At 41.4% G+C, this 25766-nt stretch overlaps 1 protein-coding gene and 1 long non-coding RNA gene across 4 annotated transcripts in view; one reads left to right on the top strand and one right to left on the bottom strand.

Annotated features, from left to right (window-relative positions):
* The window catches only part of NQO2 (N-ribosyldihydronicotinamide:quinone reductase 2), a 17578-nt gene extending 17309 nt beyond the window's left edge, over positions 1-269 (bottom strand). The window contains exon 1 of the mRNA XM_035317729.1: positions 241-269. Coding sequence (XP_035173620.1) covers positions 241-254 — 14 coding nt within the window. The 5' untranslated portion in view covers positions 255-269. The remainder of the gene's footprint in view (positions 1-240) is intronic.
* Positions 1-16098, top strand: part of LOC118161942 — a 73080-nt gene extending 56982 nt beyond the window's left edge. Inside the window, exon 5 of one of the 3 annotated variants that reach the window (XR_004748232.1) lies at positions 15219-16098. This is a non-coding gene — a long non-coding RNA (uncharacterized LOC118161942). Of the gene's footprint in view, positions 1-14957; positions 15033-15218 lie in introns of those variants that run through there. The other 2 variants (XR_004748230.1, XR_004748231.1) reach the window with 2 other exon arrangements.
* The last annotated feature ends 9668 nt before the right edge of the window (positions 16099-25766 follow it).

The raw sequence follows: 25766 nt of genomic DNA, 5'->3' as shown, positions 1-25766 counted from the left end.
AATCTTCAAGACAAGTTCTCTTATAGAGGAAATGTTTTAAGAACATTTGTCACCAGTGAGAATAAGCAGTAAGGAAAAATGATACTAACAAATCAGCATGTAAGAGAAATTTTCTTCAATATTAATTTTCTCTGAATATTCCAGAGAACAAAGCCCCTGAGACAGAAGTTCTGAACCAGCAAATATTACAATTCTACACTGAAAACAGAAAAGAAGAGAAATGGAGTAGTAGTATCCTACTGTTTATCCTGCATCAGTCTGTACCACCATACACATCACAACAGCACTGTAGGTATTCCTAGGCTTGTTTTGTCAGGTAGTAAAAAGGAGACAGTCGGCCTCATATTGATCTCCTTCCTTAGAGCACAAGAGTTGACAGGCTTGTGCAACAGGAAGGAAGGAAGCAGGAGGACTGCATGACTAACAGCCTTGTACTGTGACCTGTTTTTCTTCACAGTCTCTCTGTCTGGGAGTAACAGAAATTGAAAATGGTAACCTCTTGGGATAAAAATTCAACAGTATATCTAAATGAAAAACAAACCATCAACAGGAATAGTGTCCTAGGAAACAATTCTGATCAGTTGTTTAGGATGTTTTTAAACCTTCTGATGTTAAATATTTAATATTACTAAAATATACTAGAGGTCTTTTAAATATATATTTAATGCCTTTATCAATTTACAACTTAATTGCATCTTCTCCTGGAAAATCTGTGCCAAGAAGCTGGGTGAATAATTCATACAAGTACAAGTTCTAGGATACATAAATGTGCTACTTGTAATTAGTCATTTCTTCTACACTTTTTGATTCAGAAGTCTGGCCTGAGATACTCATTTGAACACAGACTCAAATTGCAAATCTGGGGAGAAGGGGGGGGGGGGGGGGGCCAGGAGAGTAGTTCTGCTCTTCGATGAAATAAAAACATGGGAGAGATGTTTTTGTAGTCATTCCACATCAAGATGACACTATTTTCATATTGAAGTTGATGCTTTTCTAGATTTGGAAAGTGAGGTGGAAGATGAGAATAGCTGGTGGTTGAAGTTTGTTAGGGTAGGGGATGAACTTAATTCCACAAAGCTGATAAACTCCAGTTAGGTATCAGCAACTACATAAGGTGCTGCCTTAGGTGAGTCCAGCAATGTGCGACATAGTGTATTTCAGAAACAATTTATTTTGTATATTCTTTCCAAAGGGAATTTTGCAGGTTCCTCTTACATGCCAGAGAATTTGGCTGAGACATCTGCCAACTAGTCCTTCCATGGAACTGCAAAGCACCTGGGAAGAAAGTCAGCAAAATGAGAGGGAGCGCCATGAGCCTGGCCTGGCAAGGTTTGTTAGGTCATGCTCATGACAGTAACTTGGTATTGCTTTCCAGTTATCCATTGACTTGGGATCAGGCTGTGATATAGGATTGAGTCTCCTGTACATGAACATATCATCCAATGATATTAACTGCCATCAAAGTAAGCAGTGGCTGAACATTTGGCTGACAGGTTGGCTCCAGAGGGCTATAGTAAATGGAGTTACATCAGGCTGGTGGCCGGTCACTAGTGGGGTTCTGTGGGGCTCCATTTTAAGGCCAGTTCTCTTCAGCGTTTATATAAATGACCTGGATGCAGGACTTGAATGCATAGTAAGTAAGTTTGCAAATGATACTAAGTCAGTAGGAACTGTTGACTCCCTTGAGAGTGGAGAGGCCTTGCAGAGAGATCTTGACAAATTAGAGGGCTGGGCAGTTGCCAACAACATCAAGTGTAAGAAGAGCAAGTCCTGGATTCTGCGCCTGGGAAGGGACAGCCCTGCTATACGAACAGGCTGGGGGAGAAGAGGCTGAAGAGCAATCCCACAGAAAGGGATTTGGAGATTCTGGTCAACAGTAAGTTGAACATGAGCCAGCAGCGTGCCCTGGCAGCCAAAAGGGCCAGATGTGCCCTGGGGTGCATCAAGCACGACATTACTAGCTGGTCGAGGGAAGGGATTGTCCTGCTCTGCTCTGTGCTGGGGCAGCCTCACCACAAGCACAGTTTATAGTCTGGGTCACCACAATATAAGGGCATTAAACTGTTAGTGTCCAAAGGAGGGCTCCAAAGATTGTGAGGGATCTGGAGGACAAGATGTATGAGGAGCGGCTGAGGCCCCTTGGTTTGTTCAGCCCAGAGCAGAGCAGGCTGAGGGGAGGCCTCATGGCGGCCTGCAGCTCCCTCACGAGGGGAGCGGAGGGGCAGGCGCTGAGCTCTGCTCTCTGGGGACAGCGACAGGACCCGAGGGAACGGCATGGAGCTGGGACAGGGGAGGGTCAGGCTGGGGGTTAGGGAAAGGTGCTGCACCCAGAGGGTGGTCGGGCATTGGGACATGCCCCAAAGGGCAGTGGTCACAGCACCCAGCCTGATGGAGTTCAAGAAGCCTTTGGGCAATGCTCTCAGACACATGGTCTGATTTTTTAGTGGTCCTGTGTGGAGCCAGGAGTTGGATTCAATGATCCTTGTGGATCTCTTCCAATTCAGAATATTCTATGATTCCAAAAAAAGTTTTAGTGTGCAGTCTCCTAACCAAGCTCAAAACTAACAGCCTGGCATTGGAAATGGTGAGCAAGTCAGTGATGATTAGCTTCAAAACAAATACAACTACGCTGATGTTCAAAATAATAATTGTAATAGTGCATAATTCTGGGGGAAGGCTCTTCTGAATTTCTGCCACACAAAGAATCTCTAAGGCTTCAAAAGGAGCAAAGAAACATTTCTTAGTGTTTAGCATCCCAACATTAAATAATTCAGCCAGGGGTGAACAGTAGAAAAGGGAGGACATTGCTTGCACGGTCAGAGCCCGCAGGAGGGTGCTGGAGAGCTGAGAATGGCACTGCCAAACGCCTTAAGTTTCTTGAAATACACTGAACGGTAGATACATGTACCACTGCATTTTTTTTTCTTTCTCGGTGAAGCAGCAACACTAAAAGGACTTAGTCAAAGTCTTTCTGGTGTTTTAAAGACACGGCATATATGTATGTGCTCATCCTATGCGTGCTGTCTTCAAGTGCATTTCAGGACTTGGCTTCATTGCTTCATTTCTGTGTGATTCTGCTGAGAAGCTATTTCGTTACCTCAACCATCCTTTCTCGAGCAGATATTGCTGCCATAATATTTGATAAAAACTAAGAATAATTATTTATATTTTATGTATAGGCAAACTGATGCTTAGAGACTAAGGGGGTGATTCAGCAGAATGCATAGCCACCTTCAGTCTGCCTGTGCTCAACATCTCAGCCCTGTAAACTGTTCTTCTGGCTAATCCATTATGTTTAAAATCAATCCGGAGCAGACTTTCTGACAAGGAATTTGCCCAGGAAAGTTTTAGGTAATGGTAAGTTTTATAATGTAAATGCAGACGACAGTGCTTGGAGCAAGAGCTGGGATCCAGATTTCTCCTTTCTGCAATAACAGGGTGAACCAGCAGGCTGCAGTCTTGCTGTTTGTGAGCTAACCATTTCTCAGCTCTGTTGTGCAGGCTGAAGTCGCTTCAGCATGGGGAGGTGCCTTGCCTTCCCCCCATTCTCATTTCCTGCTCCCCTGTAATACCGTGGGGCTTGCTGGCTAAGGGGCACTGGGCTGTGAACCTTGTGATAAAATCCCGTGAGGCAGGATTTGAATTCCAGTCTTAGTCACTGGGACATCACGCAGAATTGGGGGGTGGGGGGAGGGATTAAAAAACGGTACCTGCATGTTCTAGAAAAGATCTGTGCTTGCTTCTGGGTGTGGAGGCTTGGGGACTGTGGCTAGTTATTTACTAAGGATGTGCCAAAATGGTAGGGGGAGCAGATGATTGAAGGCATATTCCTTGTATTACTTGCTGTTCTGTTTCCTGTTGCCCAAATGCAGGACATTTGTCTTTCTGTGGCCTTCTGCCTCTGCAGCTCCTCAGGAGGCATCTTGTTCTGGATGTCTGTGCTGGCTGCTCTCTGGGAGCTGTCCCGATGCAGGCCACCGGCCATCCCTGGGGGCAGCTGCTCTTTGGTGACCTGGGCTGTAATCCTTGCCATTTTCATGCGCTCAGATAAATAAAAGCTTTTATACTACTAAATACATAATGTAAGCCTATGCCAGTCTGGAGCTTTACCATTTCTGATAGGCTCTCCCCCCCTCAGGATGGCAGTCATCAGAGGTGTGAAAGGGTAGTTTTAATAAATTTAACCACTGCGCCCATCTATGCCTCCTCCACATGCATGGGAAGGAGAAGGGCCTTGCCACAAAAGGAGGTATTACTGCAGTACCAGGGCAGAACCTGGTTTCATAAGCTGCCTCGTAAGGTAGAAATTTACAGTTTTAGAAACCGAGAATTACAGCTGATTTTGGCAAATGGCAGAGCGCAGGTATATTGGGGTGACATAAAAATTGCATATCTGTATATGTCGTTGTTAATTGAATGATTTGTGTGTGCTTAGTGTACTCTCTGAGAGTTGTGCTTTGAGCAATACGTTGTTTAAGTGATGAGGTTTGCTGCTGTAGTGAGAGCTAAAATTACCCCTGTGTGCCCCATTACTTTAGGTTGCTCCTACACTTGGTCTGCATTGCATAGCTGGCAGAGACTTGGTGTGTGGTTCAGAGAGATGCATATCCCCTGTACAAAGTGTGTTAATCATACAGCCGTATGCATGCTTTGATCTATTTTTTTTTTTAAACATTGATTTGGGGTATCCCCGTTTGCGCCCGACCTCCTACACAAAAGGCTCAAGCACGAATTTACTTCCCTGAAGCAGTGTAACCAGTCGTGCAGATCCACCACCGCTGCTACAGCGCCGTCACATTTTAGAATTACTTCCTCACTGTACAGCTGCACAGCCTCGCTCCCTTCCCCCCCTGCCTTTCTTTCTTTGCTACCTGCAGCACTGCAAACCCCGAGAGCAATGAGCAGACCTGAGAAATCCCCCAAACTCACTTAGCCGTGCAGCTACTCAGCAGAGCTCTCACAGTACTCAACATGTGCGCTGCTCGCCCCATTGGGTTTTTTGACCTTTTTCTGTGGCCTACCATCATTTAGCATCCTGCGTCACGCTACCTCACGAGCCCAAATAATATGTTCTGGGATTAATTGCTGTGGTTCAGGGGCTCAACCCAAAGTGCAGGGCAGAGGCCGCTGTACAACAGTCAAAGCTGATAATAACCCCCCCAAGTGGAAAATTGAAAGAGGGCTGAATTCTCTGCTCACCTCTACTCTCCTCCTCTTCTCCTCTCCCCTTTCTTCTCCCCACTTTCCTTTTCTCACTGCAAACTCAAACACTCAAAAGATTTTTTTTTTTTTGATAGAGACACATCAGACTCTTCTTTTTCTGTTTGGTATGGTAATCAAAACTCTTGGAGCAGTCCCACAGTGAAATTGCTCAGTACTGCAGTTTTACTGTGTGAAAAATAGCATAGCAAGACATGCTTCATTATTTTTTTTTGTCTATTTTTACCTCTCCATCTACTGCTATGGGAGTAGAATTTTACGCTGAAATGTGTGTATTAATACTTGTGGATACAATTATGAAAAATGATTTTGGTTTAGAGGCAGAAGGTCAGGGAAACAAGTGGAGGACTGAGAAGTAAGAACACTTCATCTCTGCCACTGACAATGTTTTTGGCCAGGGGAAAGTTGTGTAGATTCTTTTTTTTTTTTTTGAGTGTGCATACACTTATTTCAAGTTAATGTATCTCATTTTTTGCGTGCCTGTGTTGAAAGAGATGGGGGGGGGGGGGTTGCAGGACAGACAACCTCTCTGCAGGGCCTCCCCTGATGCTGCTGGTGCTCCGGAGAATCGCAGAATCGCAGTGCGCACAAGGCATGAAGGCTGGCAGCATCGTGCCCCCTGCCTGAGACAGGCTCATGGGCGATGAAGTTTGGATGCCCCCTGCTCAAAGAGAGCCTGAGTGGGAATTTTTTTGCCCTGACCTGGAAATTTTGTGTTGCTTCACGGGAGAGCTGCAAATTATGATGGTGATTTTGATTCAGTCTTAGGAGGTGTTCCTGCCACGCAGCATGGTGGCCTTTTGGCCAAATTTATTTATTTTTTCACTCTTAGAAAGTGTATAAAAAATAAACATCAATGGAAAGATGAGAGGAACGGGAATGGGAACACGCACTGCACATTCCTGGCCTATGTAAATACGTCATAGAATTGAGTTAAAAATAATAAGGTAGTAGAAACCTCTGTGGATAAGTAGTCATCTGCTTAATTAGCGGTATGCCAGGAGTTGAGCAGGAACATTTAACCTGGGGCTAACAGAAACCAATTTCTTCCTTTTTTTGTTTGCCTACCAAAAGCCTTGACCAAAATGCATTGACACTGCTCTCCTTCAAACATCTGCGTCTCATGGCAGGACTTCTTACTTTATCTGCAGCAGTGCAGGCAGACCTGCATAACGTTTGGTACCGACCACAGTGGGGTATGGATCACCTTTGGATTCCTCCAGGCACTGCGCTAATAAAAATCACAAGACAAATAGTGAGCTGCTTGCTTAACCTCATAGGTGTCGGTGGTTGCGCCGCACAGACATTTAGCCAAGCCCTTCTCCCCAGCGATATGTTCCGAAGCAAAGTGTTATTTTCAGGCCTGATGGAAGCAGGCCAGGTTTGTACTGAGCCTTATGTGTGCCGGGGTATAACTTTTGAAGGCTGTGTGAGTATAAAAACATAATGTTCTCTATGTCTTATGGTTTCATCCCTTGTGATGCAGTGACTCATTTCTTTGTGTGCATGCACGCAGCAAGTAATGCTTGTAAAGCTGTTCTTATGGTTTCTGGTGTGGGTTGGTGCATGACTTGCTAATGCCAGTGTCCTCTCTTCATGACATTGCTTTTGGAAAGTATTGTTCTGACAAAAAAAAAATGCAATTTCATTTTCATTTCCATATGCAACCTCTTCACTTGACTTGTCATCCTGGAGCAATATAAAACCTAAAATCATTCTTTCACTGTGTTGAAAGGTCTCTGGAGAGGAACTACATCTTAATAGTTCTTGGTGTATCCCATAGCATTAATAATTTCCTTTCTCACTTCCACTATGCAGTTGTACAATGCCCAATTACATTTACATCCTAGGATTCACAGAAAAGATTATAGAAATACCATTTATATTGTTTGAAACAGAAGTGGAAATGCATGTCTGTTTCCCAAGATCTGTCTGTGGCAGCACCTTGCTGACAATTTATTTTGTCTGTATCATCATCAGTCATCATCACCCTCTGTTTCCCTTCCTCTGAACCCCACCGAGAGCTCTCCTTGAGGTGGGGAATCCGTGTGATGGGAAGGAAATGGCAGTGGTCTAGCAGGATGTCCAATGTGCAATCACTTTTTCCTCGCTCACAGTGGAGCTCCCAGACGTGTAGAAGAAGGGTTCAGCTCGAAACTGTGTTGCACAATGCACCCAACCCCTCCGTGCCAGGATAGGCATGTTACGTAAAGGGGAAGGTGGCTCAGAGCCAGACGCATCCAGTAGATCATGACAGTTGTGGCGGTGCTGCCATGTGTGGGATAGGTTAATCTGAAAGGTTTCCTCTGGCTTCCCCTAGAGTCTGAAAGACATACACCGAGCCAAAGGTAGAGCCGCAAAATTTGAGTGGGCTTTCAAAACTAATTTCATTTGTCCCCAGATCCCAAGATTGTGCGCTATCGCGTGCCAAATTTTATTAATAATTTTGGTTCTTAAACAAAGAGTGTGGGTGTATGGAGAGAAATGATTATATTTAAGTGATGTAATGCAACCGTGAAAGAAGAAAGTGAGCCTTAATTCCCCTGTGTGCTTAATATTCCAAATAGAGCAACCTTCTACGCCTTCAGAAGTAGTACAGGACGCACAGAAAAACAGCTGTAGGCATGAAAACCAAGACAAAGTCTTCAGTAAGACCCAGAATCAAAACCAAGTAACTTGAATGAAACCAAGGCTGTGAGTCTTAGATGTAAATCTTTACCATTGATAATAAATGAAATTGTTTTGTCAACAGAAGGAGTAGCCCTGACTTGGGCACGAATCTTTACCTACTCTTAACATCAGTGCGGTACAAGGTTTAGGCACTCAGCTGAGTGACCTAATGAAGCTTCAGCTTTTTCAGTTTAACAGCCTGTGTTTATGAAGCCAACTCATGCTAGAATTGAATGTCACATTGTCTTCAGTTCTTCTGGCAGTTTATTCTGTGTTGGAAGGCAGCATACAGTTTAAGAGATTCTAGATTAGCATTAATTAAAATAGCTGTGCAGCAGTGTACCAAATTACTGCAGATGGACTAAGCACAGCTGCAATTGTAGATATTTCCTCTCTTAAAGAGAAGCCAAAACGTGTTATCCCAGTTTTTAATGAATTTATATTTCAGTTTTTGTATTCCAAAACTCTTCCTTGGAAATGCAACGTTGTTCAGAAAAAGTCTCACATCTGTATCTCATCTCACTAGTCTGAAAGACGGAGGGATGAGCTGATCTTTTGGGGATTTAATCTTCCACTGTCAGTAAATGTAAGATTAATGTAGTGACAGGACTCCAAGTGACCTACCTTGCCAAAGTCTGACTCTGTAGGATCTGATCCATGTGATGTTCTCCCTTAACGTTCTATTTAATATTCCAAATAACATTAAGCCTCATGGTAGTAGTCTGCATTACAAAACAAACTCAACCAAGACATTTTGCAGCCCGTCAGTCACCGCTTTTATGGAGGAACTGCTGCAGGACAGTAGAGCTCACCTCTTTTTCTATAGTATCTTTTCCATATAAATACTATAAAAATTACAGGCCTACTGCAGCAAGATTTGCAAACTACCAAAATTAATACTAAATGCCATGAGTCTGGAAATTGTACACTGCAAATTGGTTGCATCAGACTGCAGCCTGATGTAGCTGCACGCTTTACAGTGCTGGCCTGCAAAAGCCCGCACAGGAAGATCTCGTGAAAAAGGAGAAGTTGTTTAAAAGTCCTGTGCTTCCTTCCTTCCTCTGCTGGGCTGCTGTAGTAGTACCTGAGTCTTGTGGCATACTTTAGGGCTTGTTTGGCTTTCTTTTTGTTTGGCCTGGCTGGGGGTTATGCTGAAGGACTTGGAAGAGAAATGATACCTTGAGCTTGCTTAGAAAGTGCAACAAAAATAGTGGAGTCTGCACAGAGGGGCTAAAAAGGGACCGATCCTGAGTAGTCTGGCAGGTATGCAAAGGCTACTCCCAATAAAATGGTAACGTGATATCTTAGCATGTGTATTGCACAAGCTTTTGAAAAGGAAGTTATGAGAGAAAGCAAACGGACCGCATACATAATGAAACTACATTATGAGTAATGAAAGTACCACCTAGCCTGTGGGCCTCCCTTTCTCCAGGAGCTGCTTGAACCTTAATTTCTTTGTATCTGTATTCTGCGATTGGACATTGTTTCGTTTCCACGCAAGTCCCGGAAACTCTTCCCTTGGCGGCTCAGAACATCTGCCCTGTGAGCAGTGCCGTGGCGTTCACGCTGGTGACTTACCAATGCAGTACGTTAGCCAGGACCAGCCCAGTGCCAGTGCGTGCCCAAGGATGGGTAGGGGCAGAAAATGGTAGAAGATTGTGGAGCTCAGGAGATACTTCAGATGCTCTTGGGGAAACAGAAGAATGGTGGGAGCAACTGCTGCTTGTTTCTCTGATGATTGCTGCCTCTCTGAGTACACCCATCCCTTCACTGGCAGCCAGCCTTGCTTTCCTGGGCTTTGACAAAGACAAAATGCAGCCATCTGGGTATCCTTCCTATGTCTTGTGGACCTCATGCATACTGTCTCCTCCTTTAATTCTTCAGAAATTGAATGAAGCTGGACAGTTCTGATTCTGCTCTTTGTGTTACCTAAGGTTACTCCCAATTGACCAGAGATGTATTGCAATTTTGTTGTTGATTTCTAAAAGTACACCAGAAGCCATAATTTTGCCTCAGAAAAACAAATTTTTACATAGTGTTGTCTGCACCATATTTACCTTCTTGTTTTAGAAGAGCTTTGTGTGATGGGCAAGGTATTTCCAGGTGACTGAACTTGTCTAAAGTTTGCTGATAAGTGTAAAGTTTGGCCTTCTTGAAGCATTACCAGCTCTGTTTTAGAATGGCTGTGTACCAAGAAAAGAGGGGAAAAGTGAAAAGGCTTATCTGTTAAGAAACTGATTTGTAGTTTGGATGACTTCTAGAAGTGCGGGGGAAATAAAGCATGGGATAAAGTCTAAAATAAAACTCCAGTATTTTATATTGAGACAAAATATTTTTTAAAACAACAAAAACAGACAAAAGACCACTACCACAAAACAACACATCACACGCATTGTTTAAGTACCAGTACTTATCTTTTAGTGACTTTGCAATCATAGTTTTCAAAAATTAAACCTGTATGCTTTCCTTTCTTCCCAGTCTTTCTTCTGTTAAAGTTACTTGTGACTGCCACTAGGACAGAAGCTGCTAAGGATGTTTTGCATGAAGTTCTGAAGTATCACCGATACTTCACAACTTATACCAGTTGGATTTCTGCCAATTCTTTCTGTGTTTACCCTGAGAAAACTGAGTCTTGACTTGAAAGACGCATCAGGAATTGAATAGTGGGTGTACTGATGGGCTGCCATTTGTGCTTTTTTTTATCAGACTTAAAGTCATAAAAATTCTTTTCATTGAATTTGATGTAATTCACTCAACTTAATGTCAAGGGTCTGATTCATAGGGTATCCTCCAGTCTCTTTCATGGCTGGAAAGTCACTACAACAGAGAAGTTAGGGATTTCCCCGTCAAGGGAAGCCCCCGGCTGATGGTGAAGCAAGCCTGGACCCTTGAAGACTTTTGTTTAGAGGCATGAGAAAAACTTACCACTCTGGCATATTGGCTCCAGGAAAATCACTGCATGCTCTCATCTCCCTCCCATTCTTCCCCTCTGCTTAAGGGCCTGGGTATGTTATAGTCACCCTTGATTGCCTTCTTGCTTAAGTGGTGTGCCAGACATAGCTTACTCAGATCCAAGGCTCCAGTAAGTTAGTATGTAAGAGTAAAACCAGTACATCTCTACCCATATACATTTGCCTTCATTTTCCTGTGATCTTCTTTTCCTTTTTTTTGTCACTAAATATATGTAGTTATACACATACTTATATGAAAAGCATGTATTCACATAAGCGGTAGAAGTAGAGCACACAATATAAGGCCTGCACTAAAGCACAGATTCCTCTTTTTTTTTTTTTCCAAAGTAGAATTTGTTATTAAATATTTACACATAACCGAGTCAACAAAAATGAGGTAACCATTTTCCCCTCAATTTCCATGGTAAGTACTTCCTCTCTGAGAGGTCCAAAAACTTGATACATGGATATAAAACAAACAGAAACTGAAGAGAAATCAATGAATCTTTATTGCTTTATTTGCCGCTTAGTGGAATCCCATGTACTTTTTACGGAGAGGGATTTCCCTCCCTCTAGAACAGGAGTTCTTATGTTTTTATTTGTAAGGCTTATAGAGTTCCCTTTCTAAACAATTCCTTTTCTTCTCTCCCATTATTAGAAAGTTTACTTTCATGGAAACTACTTGGGAGATTCAATAACCCTTTTTCCATTGGTTATCAGCATATTGCAAATATGCAGGAAGGTCACATTGTTATGTAAAGTTAGGAGTTGCCTGGCAAATTTGAAAGTAATTTTCTTACGCTACTGTATTTTGATTCACTGCCAGAGTTCCAAAGGTTTGCCAAAATATACAGAAAAAATGAAAAATTATTTTTACTGTACTCAACAATGGTATTCAAATAGCTAGAGAGGAAAGTTATGAAAGAAAAAAACATTTTAAATTCAATTTTAGTTACATCTATTTCAAGTTTATTTCAATTAGAACTTGGCCAGTTAGCATCCGTACTAGTGGGATTCTGTAACCGATGGTTTGAATTCAACCACGGCGCCGCGTTTTAGAGCCTGTGTCTGCCCAAACTGGCAGGAGGGCCCCGATGTGTTTTCTCTCCTCCACAGGGCAGTAGCACAGTGTCTTCGGCTGTCGTCCCCGAAGGAAGGTTGACTCAGAGATGAGCCTGTGGGACCCAACATTGTGCTTGCATTTTGGCTTCCCTGATATCTCGCAGACCGATGCTAATAGGGCCTGAGACCATTGTACAGAGTTATTAATGAACGGTTAGTTTCACTGTGAAATGTGCTCTCAAGCAAGAGAAAGATATTCTGCCTACATTTTCTGGTAGCCCACATCACCCACATCCTCTGCAAGTGAGAGGCAAAAGGTAACGAGGAGGATCAAAGGCGTCGTGTGCTCTTTCTGGAACTGACAGGTCAAGATTAGGTTAATAATTAAAGAAAACTCCGAAATGTTACCCCTTGGTCTCCAACCCAGGGGAATTCCTCTGCCCCTCCAGCCAGCCCCTCTTCTTAAAGAGCACATAAGTGGTGGTGAACAAAATTTTCTCAGTTGTATCTGAAAAACTCCACTAGCATAGCACTTGCCTGTTTGATATGATTACCATCCAGTCCTCCTGGGGAAAATCAGTTGTTCTTGCATTAGGCTGAGCACAGAGATGATGGAAGTTGCCCAGCGCTGTTCAGAGGGAGCCTATGGCAGAAGAGAGCCTGAATAGCTTGGATATTGTGAAAGTGCCACAAATTTGGGGTTGTCTTTATACCATTCTGTGCTTTCTTCCAAGTTTCTGCTGCAAGGTAATGGGAAAGCAGCAAAACATGGTATTGCAAGAAGTTTCTCAGGGATCAAAAGGGAAGTATGACGCTTGGCAGCAAGGGAAATTGAAATGGCCCTGCTATGGAAGGTTTTCTTCTGCCTCTGTGCATTATGAGGAATCTGCGTGCGCTGGTTAGCGTGTAGAAACTGTGGTCTTCCTCTAAATAGCTGTCATTACTGGGTGTGCTTCCCTGTTTGAAATGAGTTGAAAATCACTGCAGCCCCGCTACAGCAAGGATCCCCAAGCAGCCAGATTGATGTTTTATATCAGTAGCCAGTGGTTTGTGTGCACCCTACAGTAGAAATGGGCTATCTTTAGAAGTCTTCTTTGCTTTGTACAGAACAAAAGGCACATCATACAGACATTATACTGGCTTTGGAAGCTGGTAAACTGCACGGTTACCTTCGTCTGTGTCTGGTATTTTGTCATGCCCTTCAGCGTTTCAGGGGGGTGAGTGTTTCAGTGATATGTGAAGCAAGGCCAGTTTTGCTTGGGAAAGATTATGACTCGTCTCCTCCACGGGCTTTTTTTTCCTACTGGTAGTTTCTGGGACTTTTCCTGGAAAGTTGTTCTCAGTGGCTTGCATTTTATGGCAAGCTTTCCAAGTCCCATCTGGCACCTTCAGGAGCAAAGCCAGCTTCTGGTTCATCTCGCTACTCCCACTGAGAAAAGTTTTTAGAGCAGTGTAGAGTTGCGAGGGGGTCCCTTTTCTTTATCTAGCACAGAGTGGTGGAGGCTCTCCACACTTTGGGTGTGGGTACAAAAGCTTTGCCTAGCCTTGTTGACAGGCTCTATGTCCAGGACGTGGAGGAGGTGGCCGTTTCTTTCCAAATGCTGCAGTTATTTGTTTCCCTGATGAACACAGGCTGATCAAAGAAGGAGTCACCTGTCCGAAGTCTGAAAAATCCTGTTAGTTCCTAACAACAGGCAGATACCTCCTGGAGAAAATTGTGCACAGCTCTCTGGAAATCTGCCCTTAGAACAGGAACGAATGACCTGCAGGGTGAGTTGAAGAGGGGAAGCCAAGGGGGGAAAGCTGGAGAGGAAGAGGCAAATATCTCAAGGGTTTTCACTGTAGCATTATTAGACTAGGAGCAGCTGCTAGTTTCACCCGTAACTGTGCCACACTGGGCAGAAATTATTTGCAGTTATAATGTAAGCATAGACAGGTGTTTAATTAAATTTATGGGCTCCGACAGAGAACTATTTGCAGCATTTACTCTTGCTACAGCCTTCAGTACCTGGACCTCCTGCCAGACAAGTTGAAATGAATTGTGTGCTAAGATCAGGGTGGTGACAATAGCCGCAGGCTGTGTGTCAGGCTAAGCAAAATGTACATTCTGATGGCTGACTCTCAGAAGTGCTGGACTAGGGTCATTTACTGAGGTAAAACAAAGTACGGCCATCTCACAGAATGTCAGCCTGGATCCGGAGTATTTTTCACTGAGATTTTGGATGCACTCAAATCCACAGGAAAGCAAAACTCTAGGACAGGGAGTGCACACAGATTACACTTGAAAAAGCTTGGGCTGAGTACCTGTGCGTTGAGCCTGACAAGTGATGCACTGCCCAGTGTGAATTAGGGTCATGTTCCCTGATTGAGAGGGAGAGCATTTTGTTCTGTGAAAGCTTAAATCTGGACCCAAGTTTATCCAGGCAGCACTTGTATGAATAAAATCATTTCCAATCGCTAAATGAAACTCATTTTCCTGCTTTATTGTTGGTGTGTGTTTGTTTTTTTAATGCTTTTTAGTTATTTTGCATAATATGCTATTTTGGAAAACATAAAAATAAAACTACTTGAACAGCATTTTTTCCTCTAGGATTTTTGATTACATGATTGATCAAAGCTCATTTTTCTCTTTGGTAGTGAAGATACTATTCAAATATCTGTGCATGCAAGAAAAGAGAATATTAGAGTTGAGATTCACAGTCTTACTTCATTTTTAATTTCTTTCATTTTCACATTCTTCACATAAAAGTTGGTCCCTGATTTAGAGTATGACAAGATATATTGATAGACACCCACAGGAAACTATTAATACAGATTTTTTCCCTATGGCTCTTTCTCACTCAAGTCTTCCTAAAATAGGGGGAGAAAGTAATAATTTAGCATTAATTAGTGTCTGTGGCATAAGGATTTAGTAGAATATCTCTGCATCTCAAGATGCGGTGCAGAGATATGGAAGGAAGTGGGATGTCAAGTGAGAACCTCCTGGATCTGATTCAGTTACAAGTCCAGATACACGGATTTCAGTGTTTGTCTGAATCTTGATTTCATCCCCAGCACAAGACAAGAGACAGAACTGGACTTGTGGATAAAAGGATTCATACTATATAAAGTGTGTCCACTGAACCGCAGTTATGAAATTCCCCCTTCAAAGAAACGATCCAAAGAAAAGAACATTAGATGCACTACTTCAGCAAAAACAAAAGATGTCACTATCAGACACAAAAAGAGTTGAGCTAATTAAAGATTAGTCTGAAACTCGTCAGATCACACCATTGTGATACAATAATAATTTTTAGTTTCTTTCTTCATACAAAGGGAAACCACTGAAGACACTCTGTGAAACTACATTATCTGAAAAAAAAAAAAAATCTGACTTATGAAGCTCCTTTTTTGAGAGGAATGTTTATAGAATTGCTTCCAAGTTCCTGTAAATGCCCCCACGTTTCACACTCATCGTATCATGTGAAGCTGTTCTCGACCCCAAAGAAGACCCAGGGTGAATCATTAAACCAAAATGAAAGAAGAAGAATATGGAGAATAGAAAGTTTGTGAATTGTGAAGACAGAACATAGTATAGAATGGAACAAAAGGGGAAGTTTGTAAAGCGATAGATGTTGGAGGGAAAGTAGCAACTCAGGAAGAGATTATCTCGCTGCCATCCCTGCTTTTTCAGTGGAGTTACACTAAGTTTATTAGAATGATGTCTGGCAACATATGCATTTCAATTTTCATGATGCCATTGAGGTCAAACCCCTATTAACTCTTCCGAAAGAAGAAGTGGATTCGTGCATTATAATCAGACAAAACAGGACAGCACTTTGTCAGAAGGAGAATGATTACCAGGAAAGCTGTGTCTGCAGGCACAGCCAGAGTCTTTCCAAGTCCGGTTGGATTTGCTTATCCTGCCCTCCTGTTCTGGGCTACCTCCTCCAGAGACATCCTGGGCTAGATCTGAAAATCATTGCTTGGGACAACTCTCTTTCTTAGAGCCTTCCTGAGAGTTTCTGCTGCTCCGTCTGTTTCTCAAGTGTGGTATAGCAGAACATGGTCCTCAGGTTCTCTGCAGTCTTAATGAGATCATTCAGTATTGCAAGAAACGTGCATGCATGATACTCTTTATGCCTGCTTCCACTTCTGCCTCCTCTAATAGACTGTCATAATTCTTTGACTCTTGTTCAGATTTTTCAATGTTTGCTTTTTTTTTTTTTCCTTTTTTTTTTTTTTCTTTTTTTTTTTTTTTCCTGTTGTATGAGTACAAGATTCAGAGAGGAGTTAGTTCAAAGGAAGAAATTCACTGTCCCTCCGTTAGTCCCTTGGGGAATCTGTACAATGCTCAGTACAACTGGAGACATTCATTTCTCTGTGGGTCCCTTCTGCTCTGGGGAACTTCCCCCTTTAGGGGAAAATCCACGTTCAGCCACAAGTGGGGGAGTCCCAGACAGCTGGACAAGAGGAGAGAGGGGTGTAAAGGACCTAGAAATTGCTTCAGAGAAATGAAGGCATCTGTAGACAGTCTTCAGTAAACATAACTGGATCTTGGGAGTCTGATGATGAAACAAGCTTGGCCCATCTTGGTCCCACTCCCTGGAAACAGCGAGTCTGGAAAGTTTGTGAAAGCAAGGTGTGGAAAGTGATGGGAATTTTTGCCTGATAAAGCATGGGGGAAAAGCTGAATGAACATGTCAGGATTTAGCCAGATGAAAGAGTAACAGTGGAGGCCTCTGATGTTTGCAGAAAGAAAAAATAATACTCAAATAACTCAGGCACATTAGTTGGGATGTAGAAATTTTATCTACCACGTTGGGACACAAGCTTGTAGGTAGGGTATATATTTATATATGAGTGTATACATGGCCAGGTATGGTGCAGTAGGAAGCATGTTATGTAGCTCAGCTGCTTATAAATATATTTAGAAGTTGAAGCCATTCTTTCTATAGCTATTTTCAGGGCCAGTTTTGATTATTGGTATTATAACATTGATCTAACAGATCTATAGGTCAGCTTAACTGTGGACATCATCCTACACTGTGTTTAGAATGAAAATGTATATACATTTGCATCCATTTAAGGTAGTTTTTTTTGTGACAACAGCTCAGACAAGGAAGTATTTTGAACATCAGCTTTGAACCTGTCCAAAACAATTCAAGTTTTTCTATTTCTTTCACAGGATCTTTCAACCAGATTATCATTTTCTGGTTGAATGATAATAGAAGTATTAGAGTTTTGATCTTACTGTGGATGAAGGACTAGAAAGAGTACAGTGCTGTTTTTTCCCCATCTTATGAAAACTGTTAGGTGACAGCAGAAAACGTATTAAGAGATATTTCACGTATTGATAAAAATGTCGATCAGTTTTGGGTCTCATAAGAACTTCCCTAAAAGGTGAAAAGCACAGATTTATTTTCCTTATCTTGGCATCTCCTTAAATGAATCAGCTATGTAACTCAGCAGAGTATAGTGTTACATTAATTACAGCACGCCTCATAGCATGTAACGAGAGCTAACTGATTCATTTAGCTTCAGGAAAAAATCTAAAAGTCAAATTACTTTTGTTTCTGAAGAAGTCCACATAATGTGTAGAATTTGTATTTCTTAAGTGATTTCTATCATTGCCTAAATTTCTATCATTCCTTTTTTTTTTTTTTTAACACATGCCTCTGTATTTCAAGTGGTTATATGATATATTTAGAAATGTTCTTTGGCTGCCAATTCACTTTTTTGATTTCCAGCAATTTTAGGAGGTTTTCTGTGGCTGTTCTTGCTATTGATGCTATCCTAAAACCTTACATAAAGCTCAATAATATGCACTGATTAAAGAAATCGCAATATGTCAAAAGCCTTTTTCTGGGGGGTCATGCAACATCATAATCACCTCACCTGGCATTCATATTATATTCCACTAGTGGCACGTGTAGACATATCTCTGCAATGAATTGGATGCTGATTTATAAAAAAGCATTTTTAAAGAATATGCTCAGAAATAAGTGTTAGGGAGCATAGTGAGCAGAACTCTGTGTTCGCACTGTATTTGTTTATTTATTGCTTATTGGATTCCCATAGTGTCCAGACTGAAAATATATGTGGTATGGTGGTGTGCCTGGAAATTAGAGTAAGACTTATTTGTGCTAGTCTTTGTGCAACACTTTGCGATTGTATTGGATTCTTTGCCGTATACTCATTTTACTTGACTGTGGTGGAATAAGGAAGCTATTGATGGATCTTATTCAGTACTTACGTATGATTAAATTGTGTAATTTGGTATACAATCATCTGAATTATGCAAGCATTTACAAACCTCAGCCAGGATACTTTACAAGCAGATTTTATTTGGAAGATGTGTAATTTACTGAAGTGTTATAGTATTCAGTAGTAGTGAAGAGAACTACTTAGCACAAGGATAACATAGTTATGATTTATTCACTCATCTATTCCGTTGCATGTATTTCTGTAATTTTAGCATTTTTACTCTGGAAGCACACAACCCATCGGTACCATGGCTGTCCTCTCCTCTTAGAGATTTATAATCTAAGAGTAACTCAAAGATACAGCAGAGGAACACAGGCTGGTGATGAAGAGGGAACTTGAATTGATCTCAATATAGCGGAATTTTTTTTAGGATTTGCAACACGGGAGTGTTTTAAAGGAAAATATGAAGGAACACATAAGTAGGGTAGAAGAAAATGCAGAGGTGAACATCTCAAAATTTAACAGGTGGCTGTGCCACAGGTTGTTGGCCCTCTTCTACTCAGCATTTCAATAGCAAGCAAGGCAGTAAGTACATTAGGGCTATATTGTGACAGGTCCCACAAACAGAAGACTGGTGGGGTTGTACTTATTGTGACAGAAAAACAAAATCAACATATCAAGGTACAAAATTTCATCTTTGCTGAAATATTTGCATGGCACAGGACGGTGTTGACCAAGCCAGGAAAACAAAAAGATTGTTGCAGGTATCACAGAATCATAGAACCATTTGTGTTGGAAAAGACCTCTGAGAGCATCAAGCCCAATTGAATTAATACATGATGAGAAACAAATCAAAATTGTAGTTGGATGAACAGAAAAATGTTATACTTAAGGTTGTTATTCAGAAAGTATCTGCAAGATTTATTTGTAGCCTAGCACGAGGATCAAGAGAGAAATCCAAGTTGAATGTGATGCTGCCTTTATGGGCCCAAATGAGAGGCAGGATGGTGATGTTTCCACTGTGAGAGAAAAAAAAGAGGCAGGTGGGAAATGACTGGGGGAGGACGATTAACCATATTAAGCTTACACCAATGATTACACATCCACTGTGAGCTGTCAGAAAGACATGCTGAGTGGTTAGCTAAGCGAAAATGATTCATGCCTAGCGTGGAAATGTGGATTTGTAAGCTGTGAGCATGAAGTTGTTAAGTGCATCGGGGGAGTGATTATTTAGAGATAAGGGGCAGAAGAAGAGAAAAGAGCCAAAAGCAGACAGAACACTTTGTCCCTCTTGAAGTGATGGAGGGGAGAATATAGATGACCTGCAAACAGGTTTGTAAACTGTCACTGAGGTGGAGGAGGATTAGGAGAGAATGGAGACCCTGAAGCCAGTGAATGGCAAGCTTTCAGAAATAGATGGCAGTTGTGTCAAGACCAACTGGCAGACGCAAAATGGGAAGACTGCAGTGCTGCAGTTGCATGGTTTAGTTAAGAAGGCACTGTAGACTGTGGTGAGAAGGGTTTAGTTGAATTCAGTTGCCAGGAGCTAAACTGGAGGAGGCCTAAGATGTAATTAAACAAACAACTTCACTAACTTGGAGCATCTGAAATCATTAGTTAGATTTACTTGTGAAGTTAGACCACACTGCAGAATAATTCTGAAAGAAAGAGCTCTTTCCTGTTCCCAGTATCAAGCCTGCAGAAAATAGCTGTATCTAGTTAAGGGAGAAGACCGGTGGTATAGGATGAATTAGTCAGAAGAAGTGAAAATACATGTAAGAATAAAAACTAAGTAGCTGCTTTTGTAAAAATATCAAAAAAAAAAAAAAAAACAGTAAAAAAAAAAGTCTACAAACGCACCAATGCACTGAACTAGTTGAAAGAAACCCAAGCTAATAAAAGTAAATGGTGAGAAAGGAAGAAAAGTAAGAGAGATGTTGGAAACAACTAGAAATAATTGACAGAGTCCAGAAAAATACATTTTAAAATCAGTAGGAAGAGCTATGTCAACACTGCGCTGATTTTAGAGAGAGAAATTTGCTGCTCATTTTTGTATCTATTTCTTCTATGTTAATTTTGGCTGTAATTTTAGTCCTTGTTCCTTATTGATAAAAAATACATGTACCTTCTCCCTAATGATTCTTATTCCTCAAAAGATGAGCAGGGAAAAAAGCTGTAGAAGTAGCAGATTTAAAGACAGAGTATAAACAAGGCTGTTTGTGTAGGGAAGAGAAAGAGACAGACATGAAAGAGAGGGAGTGATGCAAGACGGTGCAAAATAGACCAAGAGCTGGAAGAGAGAAGGATCATGGTGACAAGAGAAGACATTAAAGGAGAAAAGCAGGTAAAAAAACTTCTTCTTGCGAGGTGAGATGAGGGAGAAAGCCAAAGAAAAATGCATGAGTAACTGAAAGCATGCTAAAGTAAGGAAGAAAATCACAGCGTGTTTAGTCAGTTATCACTTGGAAGAAATTGGTGGCTTCTGGTATGATTTAGCACATATTCTGAAACATCCTTAAATTTCCCAACCAGAAAGGAGACCCATGCAGTTAGACATTAGCTGTAAAGATTCATCTTAACATTTTTGCCCTGCTTGGCTTTTTCCAGTGAAATCAATCTACTTCCGCAAATACCTTTTTGATATTGAATTCCAGCTCTAAGTTTACTTTTCCCTTTTCCTTTTATGAAGACTAATGTTTTCATCTTGAGAAAGAGTGTCAAAAGAGCTCACTTTGTTCTGGATTGTTTGTTCACTTTCCAGACCTCGTTTTAGGAACCTACACTCTTACATTGCAAAGTTCATCTTCTGATGGGTACTGGAAGGAGTAGTCTTTCTACCCTAAAAAATAATGAAGTTACTTTTCATCTTTTCTTTCTAAAAGGGTATGATGAAGCTGCTGTTAGTATGGGTTCACTCTGCTTCAGTCCTGTAAATTTCACCCCCATTGACTTATTCCTTACTCAGATTAAAAGTCTTTTGGAAATCACCTGAAGATTTGCTTGAATGTGGTCTGTATGCTCGATGCCAAGGTGATATTTTAGAGCTATCTTCAGGACTGAAGACCAAATGGATAAATCTGAATGATGAAATGAAACTTGGAAGTACTTGGGACGTTGTAAATCAGCAAACCAAAACCAAGTTTAAGTTCTAATTGGAATGCACCCAAACTAGCAAAACTAGCAAAACTTCAGTCAGGAGCAAAGGGTGAGAAAGGCTTTGGGAAGTTCCAGCAAAAGCTGAGATTTGGTTAAGGCTAATCTGCAATTTCCCCCACCCACATGTGTCACCTGATATTCAAAAATATTCAGAGAAAACAGAAACTGTATGGAAGATTTTAGTTTCAGCTGCATTTCCTAGCCTTACTTACAGGACCAAGATTAAATGACAAAAATTAATCTCAGAAGGTAGGAATCTCTTCCGAAAGGCCGCAGCACCAGAGGAAGACACTTTTCTTAAAAGACTGGCCTTTAAAAAATGAAGCAGTAAAAGCTGTTGGTCTTCTCTTAATTTCTGCTTAAAACCATGCATACATTAAAAAGAGTGGATGTCTGGCTTTCCAAAAAAATACATTCCTGCTGCAAAGATCTTGAGATCATCATTAGCAGATGGAGAAGGGATGAAGAGGAACTAGTGTTAGCCTCATTTTCCTGATGTGCAATTTTTAGCGTGGTCTTTGGTTATGTTTACCCTCCCTAGACTGAAGTCTGGTAATAAATATATCAAAGGTAGCTTTAAATAAGGAATTCTACATTCACAGTGTAAATTAGACTTTTCAAAGTCTTCATGTGCTCCGGTTGAACTACCTTTGCCTCTGAACTAATTCATATGAAGCTCTACATAGCAGTGTAGACTTTCCCAAATGCAGGAAATAACCCCAAGTTTTCCGAATCTCAAATCCAGTATCTTTGCTACCACCCTTCCTGTCTTCCAATAAAAAAGGCAGGATGTGAGAACTGGGAGGAGAGCAAAGATCTGGAATTCATCTTCCTTTTTAGCTTACAGAAATTAATGAGCTGAGGAGATCAAGAGTTTTAGCAAAAATGAAAATAATGGAAAGCCAAAAAATCCCTGATGCTCTAGAATATCTTAAGTGAATCATCAAAGACTGCAGGGGAAAACGTATAGAAGTAGATATAGTGCTAAATTTAAAACTCAGATCTCTGGCTCCCTATCTTGGATCCCCAATGAGTGAAAGGGAGGGAAGAGTCTTAGAAAGCTGATGTGCAAAGGAACTGTAACATTTGGATATTGCTGGAATATGTAGGTTTCCAGAGCTGGGTAAGTAAACGATGGCACATAATAGTGAGACTGAGCAGAAGATGTTTGTGTTGTCTTGATGACTGAGACTGTGCACAAGGTTTTGTCTGTGAGGCTAAGGCTATATTAGTAAAGGGCTACTGTCTCTGTGTTTTTATAGGAGATGCCTTAGCAGTTAGTGATTTAAAGAAAAAAGAAGTAGAGTCATTGAATCTGAGTCTAATTTAGGTTGGATGAGGTCTCTGGAAGTTACTTAGTCCAAGCTTTTTTGGGGTTTTTGGTTACACACAGTCTCTCTGGGCACCTGCTGGAGTGCTTAACCATCCTCCCTGTGACCAAGTGTGAAACTCTAGAGGGCCATGCTGGAGAACGGCACAATCATTTAATTTGAAAGGGGTGGTTGCAGCATTAGAATAAAGTGCAAGAAGTTGACAGTGAATGAGGCTACAGGAGTGGCAGGTCAACAGCAGTTTTATATAAGCCCTTAAAGTATGGCAGCAAGAGCCCAGCCTTTGCTAAAAAAGCTCCTATGAGCTCTAGGGATAAGAGAATTTAGGTTTTATTTGCATTGTTAGGTGGCCAGTTAACTTATATCCTTCTGTAGATGTTAACTCTTTTAATGTCTGACCTGCACATATTTCTATCCCAAGTTTATGCTCTCATCTGTGTGATTTATTCGTGGTCAGATACCTCTCCTAATGTTTAAAATATTCTGAGGAACTAGAACCAGGTCTAGGAACAAGATTTAATTTAGCCAGAATGCCTTCAGTAGATGCTCTTCTGTTTGGAGGATTTTTCTGTCTTTCAGAAATGCCTGGGTAGCATACAACCTTCACCCAAAACCAAAATCAATAAAAACGCTGTTGACTTTGGTGGAAGCAGAGTTAGGCTGACACTTTGTGGTTTTGAGAATTCTACCCAGAGATGACAATTGAAACTACTCAGAATATTAACTGTGATGGAAAAAATGCATAAGTAATCATATTTGAGACTGGGAGTTACAACTTACAACCTAGTAATATCATGTACTTCTGTAGGTGCCAGACCTACTCAGTTTTCTCACCTCTCTGCCACACACACACGAGTGACACCCTGCCCAAAGCAAGGCAGAAGTACCTTATTATCAAAAGGTGTCTGGGGGCCCACAAAATAATGAAACAATAGTCCAAATGTCACAAGCATACGAGAAGCACGCAAAGCACGTAGCAGATTTCCAGCCGAAGAGCAAGCAGGAGGTTTATTTGGCTAAGTAAAACCTATAGGAGAAGCAGTGCATTGCATGTCCTAGGGAGAGACTCACACTTTGCAAATGTTCCAGATGACCTGCGCCATAGCTCCTCTTGGGTTTGCACTGCTGAGGTGTCACTGAAATAGGGATACTTGTGGTTTGAGGTCAACATTTAGCCAAACTGGTTTTAGGATGCAGCTGAAGTGTGCACCTGGTCTCAGGAACTGGGAGGTTTTTCCTCTGTTTCTTAATCTAGAGGGAGCTTCAATGCCTGTCTTTCATTTCCAAGAGGTGTAGTGCTTCTGACTTTGCTGCTGCCCATCTAACCGTCACCATTTCTCCCACATCTTTGTTGAAGCAGTGACCTTCTTTCTGGTCAGCCAGCAGACTAACACTGGGATAGGGTCACCGAAGATCCACTGCATCCTAAAATGGGATTTGTGTCTGATACTGAGACGAGCTGAATGTCAGTCCAAATGTGGCTCTGTTCTGAAGTCACCGTGGAAATCTTCCACCTTCTACAGGGAAAGCTGACATCATCGCTTGCATTGGTGACCGGAGAAGGTTTTTTCCCTGATATTATCTCTGTCCATCTTGTAGCCATGCCCAATTAAGAAAATACTTGCTTCATCTCTGTGTGAAAAAACAACAACAACAGTCTTATGCAGCAAAATTTAACTCAAAGTATAAAGGACCACTTCCTTTGTTCTACAGTATATTCCAGTGAGTTTGCATAAGCAGCATGTAGGGAGACAATATGATCTTCTGGAGAAGGAAAGAAAAAAAAAATCAAGAAGGAAAGAAGCCACCTTGAGCTCTAGAGATGAGGCTGGATTTATGCTGTCATATTATACACATAAATAAGCACACTTATGATGGGAAATCCTGAAGATGACCGACATGAAACCCCACCGTACAAAGTAGAACTGCCTCTGAGATGTTAATTTTGAATTCATAAAGCTGGACAGTACCTTTGCTGAGCTCAGTGGGCAGTAAATGCTACTGTACATAAAAGAGCCTTATTTTGAGTCAAAATAGAAGAGCATAAAAACAGTCGTGCCTGGTGAGACTGCATATCCTTTTAGCCCTTTTCCAAGGGTGGCTGACAGCAAATGCCTAAGAGGGAGTAGAAGGGTAAGGTAAGGTTATAGTGAATTTTTTTCCAGTATATTCTTCTGTCTTTCAATACTGAAAGACAGAATCTCAGGGACTTCCATTGCCAAAGGCTTTCTTATTCAGTGATTCTTTATGGATTTTGGTAGTTGCTTATCAAACCTTAGTACACACAGTCTTTTACAGCAAGGGCCGCCACAGTTTAACTCTGTGTAAAGGATCACTTCCTTTGTTCCAGCCTGCTCTGTGGAAGTTTTATTTGATGCCGCTTAGCTCTTGTATTGGTAAAAAATAAAAAATTTTAAAAATCTAGGAACAGCCATCACCCGTTCACTTTCCCTGTGGCACATAATTTGACAGATCTCTGCACACACCTTTCTTCAGCCATCTCTTTTCCAGGCTGGAGTCGGTATTTCACACAGAAAACAGACGCTTTGGTTTACCTGAAAGCCTGACTTTACCTTTATACTGGAAACCAGATTAGCCAAAATAAATAAATGAATAAAATCAGTTACTCCCCTTGAGGAAAGGTCCAAAATAAAGTTCCTCTGTATGGTTGCTTTCATTCTCAGTAGACGAAGCCCAGATTCTTGGAAGGCAGAAGTGAAGGTAAAGGCAGACTTGCATATAAAGAGAAGCAAGCATTCCATTGTAACTAGTGTTTGACCCACTTACCATTTATCCTTTATGTATTATTATCCCGCAGAATAAATTATTCTGCAGTTTCTAGAGAATAAAAGATACTAAGGCCTGGAGCTGTGATTTGTGAGCAAGAACGGGACTGGGGTACTGAAATGAGTAGAGAGATGAGTGAAGGACAAAGATTAAGGGAAAAGATAAAAGGGGAGCTGGATAAATACGTACTGGGGAAACAGGGTAATTTTGCTTCCACATGTGCAGAAAGCTTGTGCCTTGTCTACTGGATTGAGTAATGATTTGTCACTACAACAGAATAAAGAAAAGAAATCTATATTTCCTTCCTCATTCTGGCTTTGACACATGGGTAGAGGAAACTGACTTCACGATCTTAAGATTTAGTATCAAAGTTTTCAGCAGAGAATCAAGTATGCACTGAAGG

This window comes from Oxyura jamaicensis, chromosome 2, assembly GCF_011077185.1.
Source record: "Oxyura jamaicensis isolate SHBP4307 breed ruddy duck chromosome 2, BPBGC_Ojam_1.0, whole genome shotgun sequence".
In the NCBI taxonomy this organism is placed as follows: domain Eukaryota; kingdom Metazoa; phylum Chordata; class Aves; order Anseriformes; family Anatidae; genus Oxyura; species Oxyura jamaicensis.
This window is presented reverse-complemented; position numbering and strand designations above follow the sequence as displayed.